Source organism: Equus quagga, chromosome 1 (assembly GCF_021613505.1).
Source record: "Equus quagga isolate Etosha38 chromosome 1, UCLA_HA_Equagga_1.0, whole genome shotgun sequence".
In the NCBI taxonomy this organism is placed as follows: domain Eukaryota; kingdom Metazoa; phylum Chordata; class Mammalia; order Perissodactyla; family Equidae; genus Equus; species Equus quagga.
Window position 1 is genome coordinate 33527272 of NC_060267.1, and position 15546 is coordinate 33542817.

The 15546-nt window shown below is 37.3% G+C and overlaps 1 protein-coding gene across 2 annotated transcripts in view; it reads left to right on the forward strand.

Moving 5' to 3' along the window:
- ITPR2 (inositol 1,4,5-trisphosphate receptor type 2) overlaps positions 1 to 15546 on the forward strand; it is a 467499-nt gene that overhangs the window by 208608 nt on the left and 243345 nt on the right. For both annotated transcript variants that reach the window (XM_046685544.1, XM_046685537.1), the window contains exons 27-32: positions 2287 to 2376; positions 2484 to 2609; positions 5258 to 5380; positions 6030 to 6230; positions 8268 to 8519; positions 11541 to 11666. In XM_046685544.1, the coding sequence (XP_046541500.1) occupies positions 2287 to 2376; positions 2484 to 2609; positions 5258 to 5380; positions 6030 to 6230; positions 8268 to 8519; positions 11541 to 11666 (918 nt within the window). The remainder of the gene's footprint in view (positions 1 to 2286; positions 2377 to 2483; positions 2610 to 5257; positions 5381 to 6029; positions 6231 to 8267; positions 8520 to 11540; positions 11667 to 15546) is intronic.

Consider the following 15546-nt stretch of genomic DNA (forward strand, 5'->3'; position numbering starts at 1 on the left):
TCTGGGGTGAAGGTTGAACTGTTTCGTTTCCCTCCTAGTATTTATTAAGATAGATGACACAACCCTGGAATCTAATGGTGACATGTAGAATGCTTTCAGTGTTCATATCCTTTACTTTTTGCATTTCTAATTCTATTGAGTAAGAGAGAAATTGGTCAGAGAAGTAGAAGGTAATCTTGAAGAGTATCATGTCATAATAAAACAAAGAGAGTGGGGTTTAAAGAAAATGGTAGTGAACCACAGAATTAAATATTGAAGGAGATATTGAAGGAGGTTTTGGTAATTATGCATCATTGGCACGTAAAGCAATGTTAGTGCAGTGTGGAATAGATTATCTTTTTGAGAAATATGGTGAGGGTGATAATCTGAGATGCAAGACTACTTCCCAGGATGGGCAGTATCACTGAAAGTGCTTGGTTAGCCTTAACCTGGCCCTATTATCTAAAGAGATGAGAAAGAATCAGTAGAGAGTAGAAACTGCGCATACACAAGCAACAGGGATGAAGCAGGGAGAGGAGGCAGGGGAGATGGAGTTTTAAAATCCATGCACCAAAAATTCTTTTTCTCTGAGACACAGCAGGGAAGGTTGACAGGTTTGTGGATGATTCTGGAAGTTTTGATGGAAAAGAGAACGGTCTTGTAGGGGAATTTCCGTAAACTCAGTAAAATGAGAGAAGAGGTTACTTGCTAAGGTGGAGGTCAACCTGGGGGCCTTCGTGTTGGACAGTATTTGCCTGAAGAGAAGCCAAAGAGGAACACAGAGCTTACTGAGGTGTGGTGGTGGCTCAGCACTGATCGAGTCACTCTCCTGCTTGAAGCCTTTCATCAGAATTCTTTGACTAGCAAGGAAAGTATTTTTTTCTTTCTTGGTTTACACTGATTTTGTGATTTGTCACAGACAACAGTAGGAACAACAGTTTGAGACAGATGAAGTTGTATTGAATGGCTTCATATATTTTTGTTACTTTTTCCTGAGCTTAGATTGGGGTCCCCTTTACTGTTTGAGCCCGACACCATCAATATGGTCAGAAGTTTAGGGTGTTTTTTGACCCAGGTTGAACTTGGCATTCATCCCAAGCACAATTTTGTAATATTATAAGTTAGGGAGGTAATCAGACCCCGCTCTGCCTAATTGCCCACTCTCTTGCAATGTGCACTGTCAGTTCCTGCCATTTTCTACACACTGTTTTAATTGTTCTTTCTGCCTTCCCTTTGGCTAAGGTGACTTCTTCACCTGACAAGTGTCCCCCTACCTTCCCACACGTCTCTCATACTTAACTAAATAGTTTTCGTCTTTCAAGACCTTGGCTTAAACTTGACCTCCTTCATAAAGCTGTCCAAAGCTGTCGCTATTCCTCTCTGTCTCTCTGAATAGTGAATTCTGCTCAGTTCAAATCTTATTTTCCTATTTCCCCCTGTTTTCTTAGGTAGACTGTGATTTTCTTGTAGGAAGGCTCATATCTTCTATTTCTTTTAGATCCATTCACCATTGTCTGGTACCAGGTGTGTATTAAATCTTAATAAATGTTCATGTATTAAATTGTTTGTAACTGGGTCTTATTTTCAAACGATGACTCCAGTAGTTGATATTTAAAATATTTGTACTCCCTATATTTGTTTTTTATTGTACTGCTACAGATAATGGTTGTTAGAATGGAACATTTTTGATGTTTCAGGTCCTCTTAGCAAGCTTCATTAATTTAAAATATTTTAAATTTAAATTTTATTTTCCTCTCTTCATTTTCATGATTCTGTGCATGCTTGGTTCACTCCAAGTCGTGACTCTTGAAGATGTCATGGTAACCTGGCAGAGAATTCCTGGGTTAAGGTGTTCTTTCCTCCCATCCCTGAAGTGTTTTTCAGCTGTTATGATATGCTCCTTCACTCTTTTTTTCCTTGCAGTTCATACCTGATGATAAAATTATACTTTTTACGCCCTGGGTTTTGACTATTCCTTCTCCTTTAGGCAATATAAGGCCATGATATGTTTGATGTATTTAGTGTAAGAAAATACACTGGTCACGTTATGTGTAATAACTTTTCCTTTTTAACTTAATTCATTAACTATTGGTAGTGCCATTTATGTTGTACTTTGCTTGTTATTGGGAAGTGGTAATTTGCTTAACTCATTCAAGCCAAGGAACTTTTTATGGGATAAAAAAGTACAAAGGAAACATGTAAGTTGAATAATAAAATCAAAATAATAAAAAATGTATTTATTACAAAATAAATTTATTTATTACAAAGTTATAAATATATAAAAATACATATTTATGTTTATTTTAGGAATCACACATTTTAAGTCCAGTGCAAGATGGAACAAAGAAACCTCAGATTGACAGCAATAAGAGCAATAACTACCGGATTGTAAAGGAGGTCAGCAGATGTAAAATACTTTTATATGGGTTTATGTTTGCGTGGCAGGAATTTTTGCTAACATAGTATATTTGTTATACTTATTGCTTTTCTTCTTCTTTTTAAAGATTTTGATTAGGCTAAGTAAGCTCTGTGTACAGAACAAAAAGTGTCGGAATCAGCATCAGCGATTACTGAAAAATATGGGAGCTCACTCGGTGGTGTTGGATCTTCTGCAGATCCCTTATGAAAAGGTTAGGTCTTACTTTTCTCTTTAATTTTTCATTTTGATACAGTTTCAAATATATCGCAAAGTTACGAAGAATTTTTTCCCCTGACTTATGTGAAAGTAAGTCGCCAACCTGATGCCCCGTCACACCTGAGCCCTTTAGTGTGTATTTCCTACAAACAAGGACATTCTTCTACATAACCACACGACAACCTTCCAAATCAGGGAAGAGCATGACACTCTACTCCCACCTAATCCTCATGCGCCGTTCACATTTCTCCCATTATCCCAGTCGTGTCTTGTTTGACAAAAAGATCCACTTTGGATACAATTGCTGTTTGGTCCTCATGGCTGGTTAAATCTCATCCTGAATCCCCCATGACATTGACACTTTTGAAGACAGACCAGCTATTTTGAAGACTGTCCCTTAATTTGGGTCATCTGAGGTTTCCTTGTGATTAGATTCAGTTATGCATCTTTGGCAGGAATGTAACAAGTGACACTAAGTTCTTCCCACCACTTCCTGTCAGGCTGCACACGATTTTAATTTGTCCCTTTACTGCTGGTGTTCACTATGATCCCTTGATTAAGGCGGTGTCTGCCAGGATTCTCCACTGTGAAGTACTCGCTTTTGCTTTGTAATGAATAAGTATTTTGTGGAGAGGCTCTTTGAAACTAAGTAAAATATCCCATTCTTCATCAAACTTTCCATTTGTTCAGTTATTTATTTTCATCAGTATGGACTTGTGGATGCTCATTTTATTCAATAGGTTATATTAGGTTTCTTTCATTATTTATTTCGATTCTCAGGTTGTCTCAGATTTGGCGAGTGGAGCCTCTTCAAGCTAGCTTCTCTGTCCTCTAACATGTCCTCATCATTCTTTGAGTAGTTCCTTGCTGTTTTGCACGTTAAAATGTTCCAGGCTCATCTTGCATTCTTCTTGCTCCACCTCTGATATCAGCCATCTCTTTAAGTAGTCCTGGAATCGTATTTAGAAGCAAAGTTCTGAGAACTAAGTTTACTTATTGCTGTGAGAGTTTTGTCCCTCCAGGCCCTCTAAATAGACAAAGCTAGGAAATATGTGTGTGTGTTAATATAGTTACTCATTTATTAATACTCTGTATTAACTAATCTTCCTTCACTACTGCTGCCCACTCCTCCATACGAATGCCCTCTGTACCTCACTCAGGCTCTGACACCCCCAGGTGGATGCCCTCTTTATCTCTTTTGGACACCAATGAACCATGCCAGGCCTCTCTGTGTGGATGCCCTCCCCACTTGTACTTTCACTCCTCATACTGGATTACCCACCCTCTGACTTAGTTGCTTTTTAGTATGTAAATTTATAAATGCTACCATTCCTTAGGTGGCATAATTCATAGTGTGGCAGAGAATGTAATAAAAGGCATTGAAAGGTAACAAAAGGAATTAAATCCTTAGCACTTATTATCCGCATTATTTTATCTTTGATATTGTGACATGGACATTGGACATGTGATCAATTGCTTCTTCTAATAATATAACTGTAGCATTGACTATTTTACTACTCCTTTGTGTTTGTAAGTTTGCTCAGTTTTAATAACTGGATTGTTCAGAAACAAAAAAAAGAATAAGATGAGAATTTCAAAGAAGTATCAAATACAGTAGAACTGGCCTTGGTGTTCTTTTGTACCGGCCAGGTTTTCAGTGGGAATTGGGTATTCCTGTGGCTGAAGTCCCTTTGATCTCTGTTGACTATCCCCGGATTACACAAGTAAAGGAAAGTGTTAGCAGATTTTGAAATAAAAATTTCCTGTTTTTAAGTTAGGGATGGATTTTTTTTTTTGGCTTATTAGTTTAGTTAATTCATTCCTCTTTTAAATAGGAGGAAATAGGTCTATTAATAATCTTAGGCTGTTTGTTTTGTTATAGATGGCATAAACTATAGACTCTTAGATTAGGGAAAAAAGAAAACATTGACATTATTTAATAGGAACTACTACTCAAAACGAGTCCATCTTGTATCTGACGCTGATCACATGACAAGTGAGACAATCAACTAACCAGAAAAAATTTAGGTGGTTTCAGTGATATTGTTAAAAGACCGTTTTTAAGAAGAGAACTTTGCATTCTTTCTGAGTTTTGAGACTTAATTTTCTTATTGAGATTCTATAAGCAAATGATAGTATTGTGGGACTTTGGAAAATGATAGTGAATAAGGAAAGTGACTAAACAGTACATGTGTTTAGAACGAGGGGGACAAAGAGAGAGAGGAGAAAAGAGGAGAGGAGAAAGCAAAGAGAAAAAGGAAGAGATGGAAGTAAGAGACAAAGTAAATAGCAAAAGGTGGGAGGGGAGAAAGAGGCACTCTATACAGAGATGGGGAAATGTAGTGGACATGCAGAAAGGCTGGGGAGAAAGACAGACGGACTGTGAAAGAATAAGCAGGTTGAAAGAGTGAAGCAGAACAGATAATAGGAGAAGTAAAGATAAGGTGAGAAACATCTAGAAAACAGGAGTGAGGGGATATAGTGGGGGTAACCAGGAGAAGTGTAGAAATAAAAGGTAGAGAAAGGGGAGCATACAACAATGGCAGAGAGGAGAAGTGTGCATGCGAAAGAACGTATTTTTTGATAATATTTTTGCTCTGGTATGTTGTTCTCCTGTCTCATGTGCTACTCTTTAACTTACAGAACGATGAAAAGATGAATGAAGTAATGAATCTGGCCCATACATTCCTGCAGAATTTCTGTCGGGGAAATCCACAGAATCAAGTTCTCCTTCATAAACACCTGAATTTGTTTTTAACTCCTGGTGTAAGTATTTTAAAGACTTCTAGTATTTATAGTAAAGTGTCCCTCACATTGGTTTTAGCAGCATTGATGAATAGAAGTTTATTAATCTTCACCACTTCATTTCTTTCCTTGTAGGAGTTCTCTAAAAGTGATTATCTTTTATTTCCATTAGGGAAATATTTAAAGAGACTTGAAAAATTACACAAATTTTACCTGCAAATGACAATTTCGTTTAAATGTATATAGTTTAATCTTAGGAAAAAGGTATAATAGAACAAAGAACTGACTCTACAATGCCATGAGTAAGATAAATATGGAAAACTCAAAGGTGGAGTTACTTCTGCTTTGTAAAATGAGTGTCAGAGAATACTAGGGAAGTGCTAACTTTGAAAAATAGAAAATTAAATTAATCTCAAGAATACTGTTGCCACCATGTTGACCTTTATGATAATAAGCTCCTTTTTCCAACTAGATTCCTTTGTGATCTCAGTTTTCTTTTAATGGTAAATTATCTCATTGCATTTGTAGAAGACTAGCACAGAAAACTCACCATGGCTTTGCATAAAATATACAACCGATCACAAGCAGGGAAGTTAGTCTGAGTACAGTAGAATAGAAAATTGAAAATTGATCTTGTCAGAATTACAAGGGCACATTCCTCTCTGTTTAGCTCCTTGAAGCAGAAACCATGCGGCACATCTTCATGAACAATTACCATCTGTGCAATGAAATTAGCGAGAGAGTTGTGCAGCACTTCGTCCACTGCATCGAGACGCACGGCCGCCACGTGGAGTACCTGAGGTTTTTGCAAACGATTGTAAAAGCAGATGGCAAATATGTGAAGAAATGCCAGGATATGGTAATGACAGAGGTATGTTCTCCGTTTGCATTTTATCAGCTTCACATAAACAATATGCTCAAATATGTGTTTTCTGTTTATTTAGAATGAAAAAGCCACCAACATCATAGGTTTGGAAAGCAGTTTAATCATGACTGCTTAACAAGCACAAATATGTTTTGCTTAAATCTAATGAAAGAACATATCATAAGTTGATTTTATAATTTTCTGAGAGTTCATTTTTCTTTGTGATCCTTAATGTATTTGTGTGTTTTAAGTAATAGGTAATCCAGTGAAATGTTATAGATTATTTAGAATGAAAGTGGAAAAATTTTATATTTTTAAGATTTCACAATATAAGAAAAATGGATTAAACTCTGCTTTCCCAGTGCCTTTATTATTCTGTTCCTGAAATATAGAATGGATGTTCTCTGCTACTATTTGCCCAGAGCTTTGAAGGGAATTAAACTAATTGATAGAAATTATCCATCAGTGATGTATTACATGTGAAAACTTGGCTATTTAGAGCAAGATAAAAATTTAAGAAGAGAAATGGATGGAGTACTTCATTTATTTGTTCTTTTCATTGGGATGTTTGACATTGAGCGAGATTTATGCAATGAATAAGTTACTCACCAGGAACCTAGTGATACGTTGGGGAACTGACAGCTCTTTGAGCCCACTGGGGTAAATCATTGATCTGTGACCTGATGTTTCTCTAAAAGCTTGTATGGATTAAGGCAGATTTCAGCCATGGATACCAAACAATTATGTAGTAGATTATATTGAGTTAGGGCGATTTTCATAATTAGATACCTTAAATTTGGGAATGGGGATGATTTCTACTTTGATACAATATGAGTCCTTTCTGCCCCATAGAAATCTTAAAATTAATTCAGCTTAAAACTTTGAAATTTTAATATAAGTTACTGTTATTAAACATTTTAAGGAACACTTAAAACTTGTAAAATTTCCCTTTTTCTTATTTACATTTACGTTAACATTAGTTCTTCATTGTCTAGAAATGTGGAAGGTAGTTTGAATTTGTACTATCATCATCAAGGGAAGAAAGAAAATGGGAAAGCAGCAAATATTTAAGCCTGTCCTATGATACTTATTAGGTGAAGTGTCTCTATGTGTCAAGAAGTATTTGTAATATTATATTGTATTAATGTATAATGCATATTTTTGACACATATACATTCTCTTTCAACAAAACTTTCAAAGTAAGCCAATGAATTATCTTATCAATTTAAATGTGATCAGTTTAAATAAAATAGAGAAAAAATATATAAGCTGTGTTACCCACCAAAATATCTCACATTGGAGTCAGAAAATTAGTACTGATAATAGATAGACAATGAGACGTTATGGAGTTTGAGCAATAAAAGGTAATTTACCATCTGCTGAAATTCTCCACTAAAATTATATAAATGAAATAGGAAGGAAAATTTTTGTCCTAAAAGCCCCTACTTATTTATTTCTTTGTCTCTCTTTCTTAAAAGTCTTCTTTTTTTCTTTATTTGTCCCATCTCTGCTTTCACTTCCATTCTCTACTGATGCCCATGCATGACACATGGAATTTTCAGATTCTTGTAGAGTCGCATTTGGCTCAATGTACTTGCTTACTTATTCTGTCAGTACTGAAGGGGCTGAGGATATCTTATTCTGCTTTAGTAAAATTAGACTTATGAGAATTCTCATGCTTTGGCAATAGAGTCTTCCATTTGAAGTAGAGGGAAATATCTTTCTTCGAATACTTTGCAGGTTTAATTTCTGTGGGTAACTCTCTGATGAACAATTTACTATCATCTGTGTCATTTAGTTCTTGCCCCCATCCACCTCTCCCATGCTCCCCGACTAGTTTTGATAACATTTGTAGCTAATCACTTGGTGCCTGACTGGAATCCTTTTACCATCCTGCCTTGGTATAGTTCTTGTGTAATATGGTCTGTGTTTTTACAAAGAGATACGTGTGTTTCCTATTTTTAGGAGTAGACCTAGCCTTTGGAAATAACTGCAAGGATGAACATTTGGACTGCTATGTAGACTCTCTTATTATCATTTCAGTTGATAAATGGGGGTGAAGATGTCCTGATATTTTACAATGATAGAGCATCATTTCCCATCCTTCTCCATATGATGTGTTCAGAGAGAGACCGAGGGGATGAGAGTGGCCCCTTGGCCTACCACATCACCCTTGTAGAGTTGCTGGCAGCATGCACAGAGGGGAAAAATGTCTACACTGAAATCAAGTGCAATTCCCTTCTACCCCTGGACGACATAGTGAGGGTGGTGACCCATGACGACTGCATCCCTGAGGTAAGCCTGGCAAGAGCTTAGCAGCTATAGAATTGTTATTACTTTTTTAAGTGCATAAGTACCAGAAATCCCCATCCTACTGTTTATAATGAGATAATATATTTAGTCAAGAAATTGTACTTAACTATATAGCTACGAAAATTTAAAAGAGCATGAAAAAGTTTACTTTTTTAGTTCTATGAGAAGCTATGAAAGATAATAAACCTTTTTAAAGTATAGCCACTGTTGGTTTACTGGAAGCTACTACAGGAGTCTCTTAAGTTCTAAGTATGGTAGTATGATCAAACCGTAACCTCAGGTATGTTCTTGAGCATAAAATAGATACTTCATAAATCATTCACCATCATCGCTAGGAGAGGCTAGGATGGTGCTGCAGGATAGCCTGTTAGACTCGGTAGATTTACCTTGCTTTACGGAATAGATGCATTTTTGGAAATATGGACACATATTTTGTTTTATTCACACATTATCTTTTACCCTCTGTCCTAGTTTGGCTTTGATGATAGGGAAGAAACTCATTAGAAACTGGTTGTCTGCCAACAGGATTAATGAGGCTTCCAGGAATGTACATTGCAACATTTTCTTTCTTTTCTACTGTTGTGGCATATTGTTGCAAAGTTCATAAATGTGTGATACACTGAGTATGATATAAATCCACATATTTTAAATCACAGTAACTTAAAAGGTGTCAAGTTAGGTTAACTTTTCTACTTCCAGATAGTCCTATATAGTGATGGACTTGAAGTTATATTTTTGGGAAATTTTGTGGAATTATTGACACCTCAAACCAAGGGTGCTTCATGCCTTGATTGATCTGAAATAAGATGGCAAAGAAAGGAAGCGTAGTGTAGTGATTAGATCCATGGGTGAGTCTTTATTTGAGATCCTAATTCTGGCCGTGCCTCTTCCCACATGCAGTTCTCTCTGACCACAGAACTCCTACGTATTATGTTCACCTGCTTCACTGCTCTTCAGCCTTCAGATCTTGATTCAAGCATTTCTTCTTCAGGGAAGACTTCCCTGGCCTCCCATAGTGGAGGCTACAAGAGTTTATAATTCAAAATTTGACATGTCAATTTTGTTAGTTAACAAACATCTGTAGCCCTCACATCATTTCCCAAGATTATAAAGTCAACGAGGATGACAACTAGGTCTCTGTTCACTGTTATATTGTCTGAACCTGTCTATGCTCGATTAATATGTTTTGAGTGAAGGAATGAATGAATGAAAGAATGAATCAGAATTCCGGATCTATTGCTTTCAGCTGTGTGACTGACCCAGCAGGTTACTTAACCTCTCTAATCTAATTTCCACAATTTTAAAGTGAAATAATTATAGTGTGTTCCTGATAAGATTGTTGGAGGATTAGTAAATTAAGTAAGATATTACTTACTTAATATAAGTAAAAAACCCCACAAAACTTGTTAATTACTTAACATACAAAGTGCTGAAGGTGTTTTCCATGTAGCAGACAATGAATAAATATTAGCTGCTGTCAAGATGATTATGATGATGCACTGAATGGCTCGGATGTCTCCCTACCCTGTGATCGGTACTTGGCACAGGTACCCTGTCACTGAAGGTTTGTTTTAGATCTCGGTCAAGAAGAAGTAAACACTAAGGGCATGAAAGCTGGCCCTGTATTCCTCATTGTTCTAACTTGGATGCCATGAATCCCTGAAACTGTTTACCTGATTTTTTATGTATATGCATTTTCCTGGGGAGATTTATAACTTTCATCACATTTTCATAAAAGAAGACAGAAAAAGAAAGGGTGAAAGAGAATGAAAGACAAAAACTAGTGCCCTACACACTTTAGAAATGGTATATGTTGGTGAGACTCAGCTCAGTCCTCTATGAGGAATTTTGCTAAATCTGGAAAGGAATTTTACTACCACTTAAAATAAGACAACTTTTTTTGTAAACTGTGAGCCTGTTTCTTCTCAGACATAGTACAGTGGTTACAGGGGAAGAGGGGTGGAGGGTGGGCACAGGGGTTGAAGGGGAGCACCTATGTGGTGACAGACAAGAAATAATGTACAACTGAAATTTCACAATGATGTAAACAGTTATGAATATCAATTAAAAAAATATTTTCGGGAGCCGGCCCGGTGGCGCAGCGGTTAAGTGCGCACATTCTGCCTTGGCAGCCCAGGGTTCACTGGTTCAGATCCCGGGTGCGGACCTGGCACCGCTTGGCATGCCATGCTGTGGTAGGCGTCCCACATATAAAGTAGAGGAAGATGGGCATGGATGTTAGCTCAGGGCCAGTCTTCCTCAGCAAGAAGAGGAGGATTAGCAGCAGTTAGCTCAGGGCTAATCTTCCTCAAAAAAAAAAAAAAAAATATGTATTTTCGAATGGCAATAAAGTATTATTTAGTCAACACATTTAAACATTATATTAAAACTCTCTTGGTTGCAAGTGACAGAAACCTAACTGAAACTAGGTTAAATAAAAAAAGGGAATTTTATTGACTCCTGTATTTGGGAATTTGAAGGATAGTTGTTCAGATGGATCAAGAGGTTCAAACAATATCAGAATTCTTTCCATCTCTTGTTCCCTTTTCCTTTGTGGTTTTGCCTCATTCTCTTCTTTTGAGCATAATTTTCCTCTACACACCTGGAGAAGATGGCTTGGAGTTCAGGTTTACCTTGTTCCACTTTAGCAGAAGGAGAGAGAGAATGACAGAGACAGAAAGAGAAGGGGAGAGGAGAGGGAGAGGAAAGGAGGAGGGGAGAGGAGGGGGAAAGGGAGCACTTTTAACTCCTAGTGTCTCCAATATGATAGACTGGGTTCAAGTGAAGCGCACATTGTCGCCCCAGTCACTGGGGATGGAATACGAGGTCATGCGTGTACCCTGGGTCAGGGCATGGAGAGTTGTAATAAAAGAAGGGAAATGGGAATGCTTTCTGTAATCGACTATGGGAACTAACACAGATTTTATTTAATTTTTCATAACGATATTTACAAATTGAACAATAAGGAAAACTCACTGTCTTTTGCATTTGAAACTCGCACAGGTTAAAATTGCGTATGTGAATTTTGTTAATCACTGTTACGTTGACACTGAAGTGGAAATGAAAGAAATCTACACAAGTAACCACATTTGGAAATTATTTGAGAACTTCCTGGTAGATATGGCAAGGGTAAGTTACATTTTGACTTCTTTAAATACTTTGACTTTTAAATTCTTTACACTTTGATTTCTTTAAATACTACTTCATGTTTAATAAGGTCATTGATATGTATTTTGACTAAACAGTGTCAAGCATCTGGGTGCAAACTTGGAATTAAATCTGCTATCTTTGGATGTAATCCATTGTGTTCAAAAAGTTGTGAATGGGTTTCACAAGATTGTGAGTGAGATTTAATGATTTAATATACACAAAATACCAAGTACAGTGTTGATAGCAACAAAGTGTTCATTTCTACTTTTACATCTAACTGTGTTGGTCTGTTATTAAATGCAATTTTAGTGGCCTTTTTGCATTGGTTAGAGAAGACATTTGGCAGAGGTCAATTTGTATTCACCCTCTTCTCATGAATGCAATTACAAACCATAGACGGAAGAGATCTCAAGAGGTCCTGACTCCCGCTTTCAGACAGATAGCTACGTGACCAGACTACTCGGGACTCAGCATTGCTCGCTGTTGGCTGTTCGGAGTCTGCTTTGGAAGTGTGCTCCAGTAATTGAAGCATCTGGTGCTTTTTACTCATGTCCATCAAAATATATTCTGCTTTTTCCTTTGAGTCCGTTTCCTCTTGTTTGGCTTTCTTGGGGGGGATTGGGAGGTCATGTGGAGCTGGTTGGCATTTTCTAGATACTGTCCAGCATATGTTTTTGCTCTGTTAATATTGTGTAAATGATGAATGACTGAAGAAAGGAAGGAAGGGATCTCCTTGATAGATAGCACTTAATTTCAGTTAATATATCTTAACTTTTTTTTTTTTGCGTTCTGAATTATCATAACATCCAGGGTGTATTATTTTAGGGTTTTTTTGGGATATTCTCTAGTTTTCCATTTACAATTATGAGACTTAATGTTCAAGTAAGAGTTTCACCAGTAGAAGATAGTGTATAGATAACTGCTTAGAACTTTTATGACTTATGGTGGCCTGTCCCAGTCCTTTGGCTTCCCGCATTCCTGAGTGCTGGTAGCTTTACGTAGGCTTCCTTTAGATGTATTTGGAGAGGAGCTAGTGAGGTCCATATTTCCACTGTCCTATAAGAATGGATGCCAACTGTTATCCATTAGCTCACTGCCTCTCCACAATCCTTTCTGGAAGGAGGGAAATCAAAGGGGATATAATAAAACATCGACTGCAGACCCGGACATCAGAGAAAAATCTTGGATGATACAATAAGTCATGTATTGTTCCAGTCCAGGAACTCTTATCTAGTCAAGGCTTGCAGGTGAAGTGTGCTTATCTTTACCTTTGATGTGGTGTAGCATGAGTGAGCTCTGCTGTGTGCGAGCATGTGTAAAGTTAGGCAGTTCCTATTTTACGTCATTTCTGTGTAACTACAAGCCACTCATTACCCTTCTCAGGTAAACCTGCCCCTGGGGAGAAATCATCCTGTTTTACACAGGACTTACACACCACTCATAGGTACCGCCATGACCTTGTGAAGCCCTACATCTGATCCGCTACAAGTATCTCCAGAGACCTTGAAGTAAAGGATAGTTTATGTGCCGATGACTGAGCTTTAAAATTGCACGTGTGGGAAGATATTAAAGAGATTATAGACTGATTTGCAGAGCTGCACAGTGCTACAGACTAAAGATAAGCTTGAAAAAGACCAAGGTCACATTCTAGGCAGCCTGAGCTGCCAAGCTAAAGGACTTTTACTTTTTAAACCAAAGAAAGCTGATGATGATTGCCATTGATTATGCTACCTTGGAAACACTCTTTCCATTGATGTGTTCATAAGGCAAAGATGTATATATTCTTTTTTTTTTTTAAGAAAGTATGCATGTAGGAAGAATTTTTGTTTTAACTATTTTGGTTAAGTAGACAATGTTATTTGTTATATAAAGGCTCTAGGGGAATTTCAAGATCTTGGTTTATTCACTCATTATGTCTAACCACAACAGCTTAGCTCTACTGCAAAAGCATTTTTTTCTTTCCTTCTTGTTTCCATCTTATTCATATTTTAAAGCAGCAATTCTCTTATCCTCTCACGAAGAATGGCAAGGAATCACCCTTCCTATTTCAGGAAGGGACAGGAAACATGACATTTCCATATCTGGAGTTAGTCTTTCTTCCCTTGAAGAATGATTAAGGGTCACCACGTACTTTCAAATTCAAATACAAAAAATGTGGTTAAATAAGTGGAATGTGACCTTCTAGGCAAATTTCCAGTTCAGTAGAGCAGTAGTTCTCAAACTGTGGTGAGTGTCAGAATTATCTGGAGGGTTTGTTAAAACACAGACTGCTGACCCCACCCCCAGAGTTCCTGATTCGGTAGTTGTAAGACTTGGCATTTTTAACAAGTTCCCAGGTGATGCTGAAGCTGTTGGTCCAGGGACCACACTTTGAGAACTGCTTTGAGAACTATGCAGAGCATAGTAGTTAAGAGTAGGCGTTTTACAGGTGTTAGCCAGACCAGACTTCAAGTCCCGATTCTGCCTCTTACTAGCTCAGTTACCTTGGGCAGGGTACTTACCTCTCTGACTCTGAGTTTCCTTATTTGTAAAATGAATACAATAATAACACATTCCTAATAGGGTTATTAGGAGGATTCAATGATATAATACAGTTAAAGCTCTTAGCTGTCCTTGGCACTAAGAGAGTTGGTAACATCATCCATTTCGTCCATATCATGGTAACATCACCGGTATTATTACAAGGGTATATGTAGCCTTTAAAACAATTTCAAAAAGCTTCCCCAAGACCTATATCAAATAATAATGTTGAAGATAACCAAAAAGGAGACCATTCAGCACAGGCAAGAGCCAGAAATCATGTTTATGAAGCTGGACATGCACAATAGTGACTTGACATAGAGATGGACGAAATTCAGATATCAGAACAAAGTTATGAAATCCTGGAACAACTGATTTACATCACTGAGAAATGGTGAAGATAATCTGGAGAAAAGAGGTTTGGTAAATTGGACCTAAAGAATCATAGGATCTCCGAGTTGGAAGAAACTGATAGTCATGTAGGTCACAGTCGTAAGCACCTGCTATTTCCAGTAACAATGTTCTCACTATTTTTTGAGACAACTAGTATCATTGTTGCACAACTTTAATTGTTAAAGGATCTTATATTGAGCCAAATTTTTATGTATTATAATTTTTACCCATTTCTTCCTTCTGCAGCAACATAAAATGATTCAGTTCAGCAAAGATGTGGGTGTTTAAAAGTATACAATTTAAAGGAATTTAAGATCATCTAGGTTGACCTCAGAATTTTGCCCCTGAGTTCCAGAGAGATGACTTTGCTAGTACATGGTGACTGTCTAGCCAGTAGCAGAGCTGGGAAGTCTGCCGCAGCCCAATGCAGTGATTCCCACAACGGCTCCTCCTTGTTATTTTCAGTACACTTTTGGGTTCTCTCTAATTTGTCAGTGTTTTAAAAGTATAGCATTTGGGATGGAACCCAGTGCTTTAGTCAGGGTCCAGCCAGCACAAAGCAGATGATTATTTTAGTAGAATTTGGAGAACAATCATGAAGGCAAATGAAATATTAGTATGTGGTGGCACTCACGCCACCTGCCACCTTTCTTATCTTTCTCTGGAGTCAGCATGACCAGGTTCTTTTTCTTTGGTCTGGGTAAAGCTCTCTAAAGAGTCGCCCTAATTAGTATCTTTCGCTTTCCTGTTTGTACCCCCTTGTCTTTTGTCTTGTTGAGACCCATATAAAAAAAACTTTGTGAAAGACTATTTTGAATAAACTGGTGCTAGATTATTTCACATACTTGTTCCATTCTGATTTCCTAATAGAGACAGCATCCATGTCCTGTAAGTACACCAGATTTGGGCAGGTAGCAAAGCTAGTAGACCCATGAAAAGTTGTTCT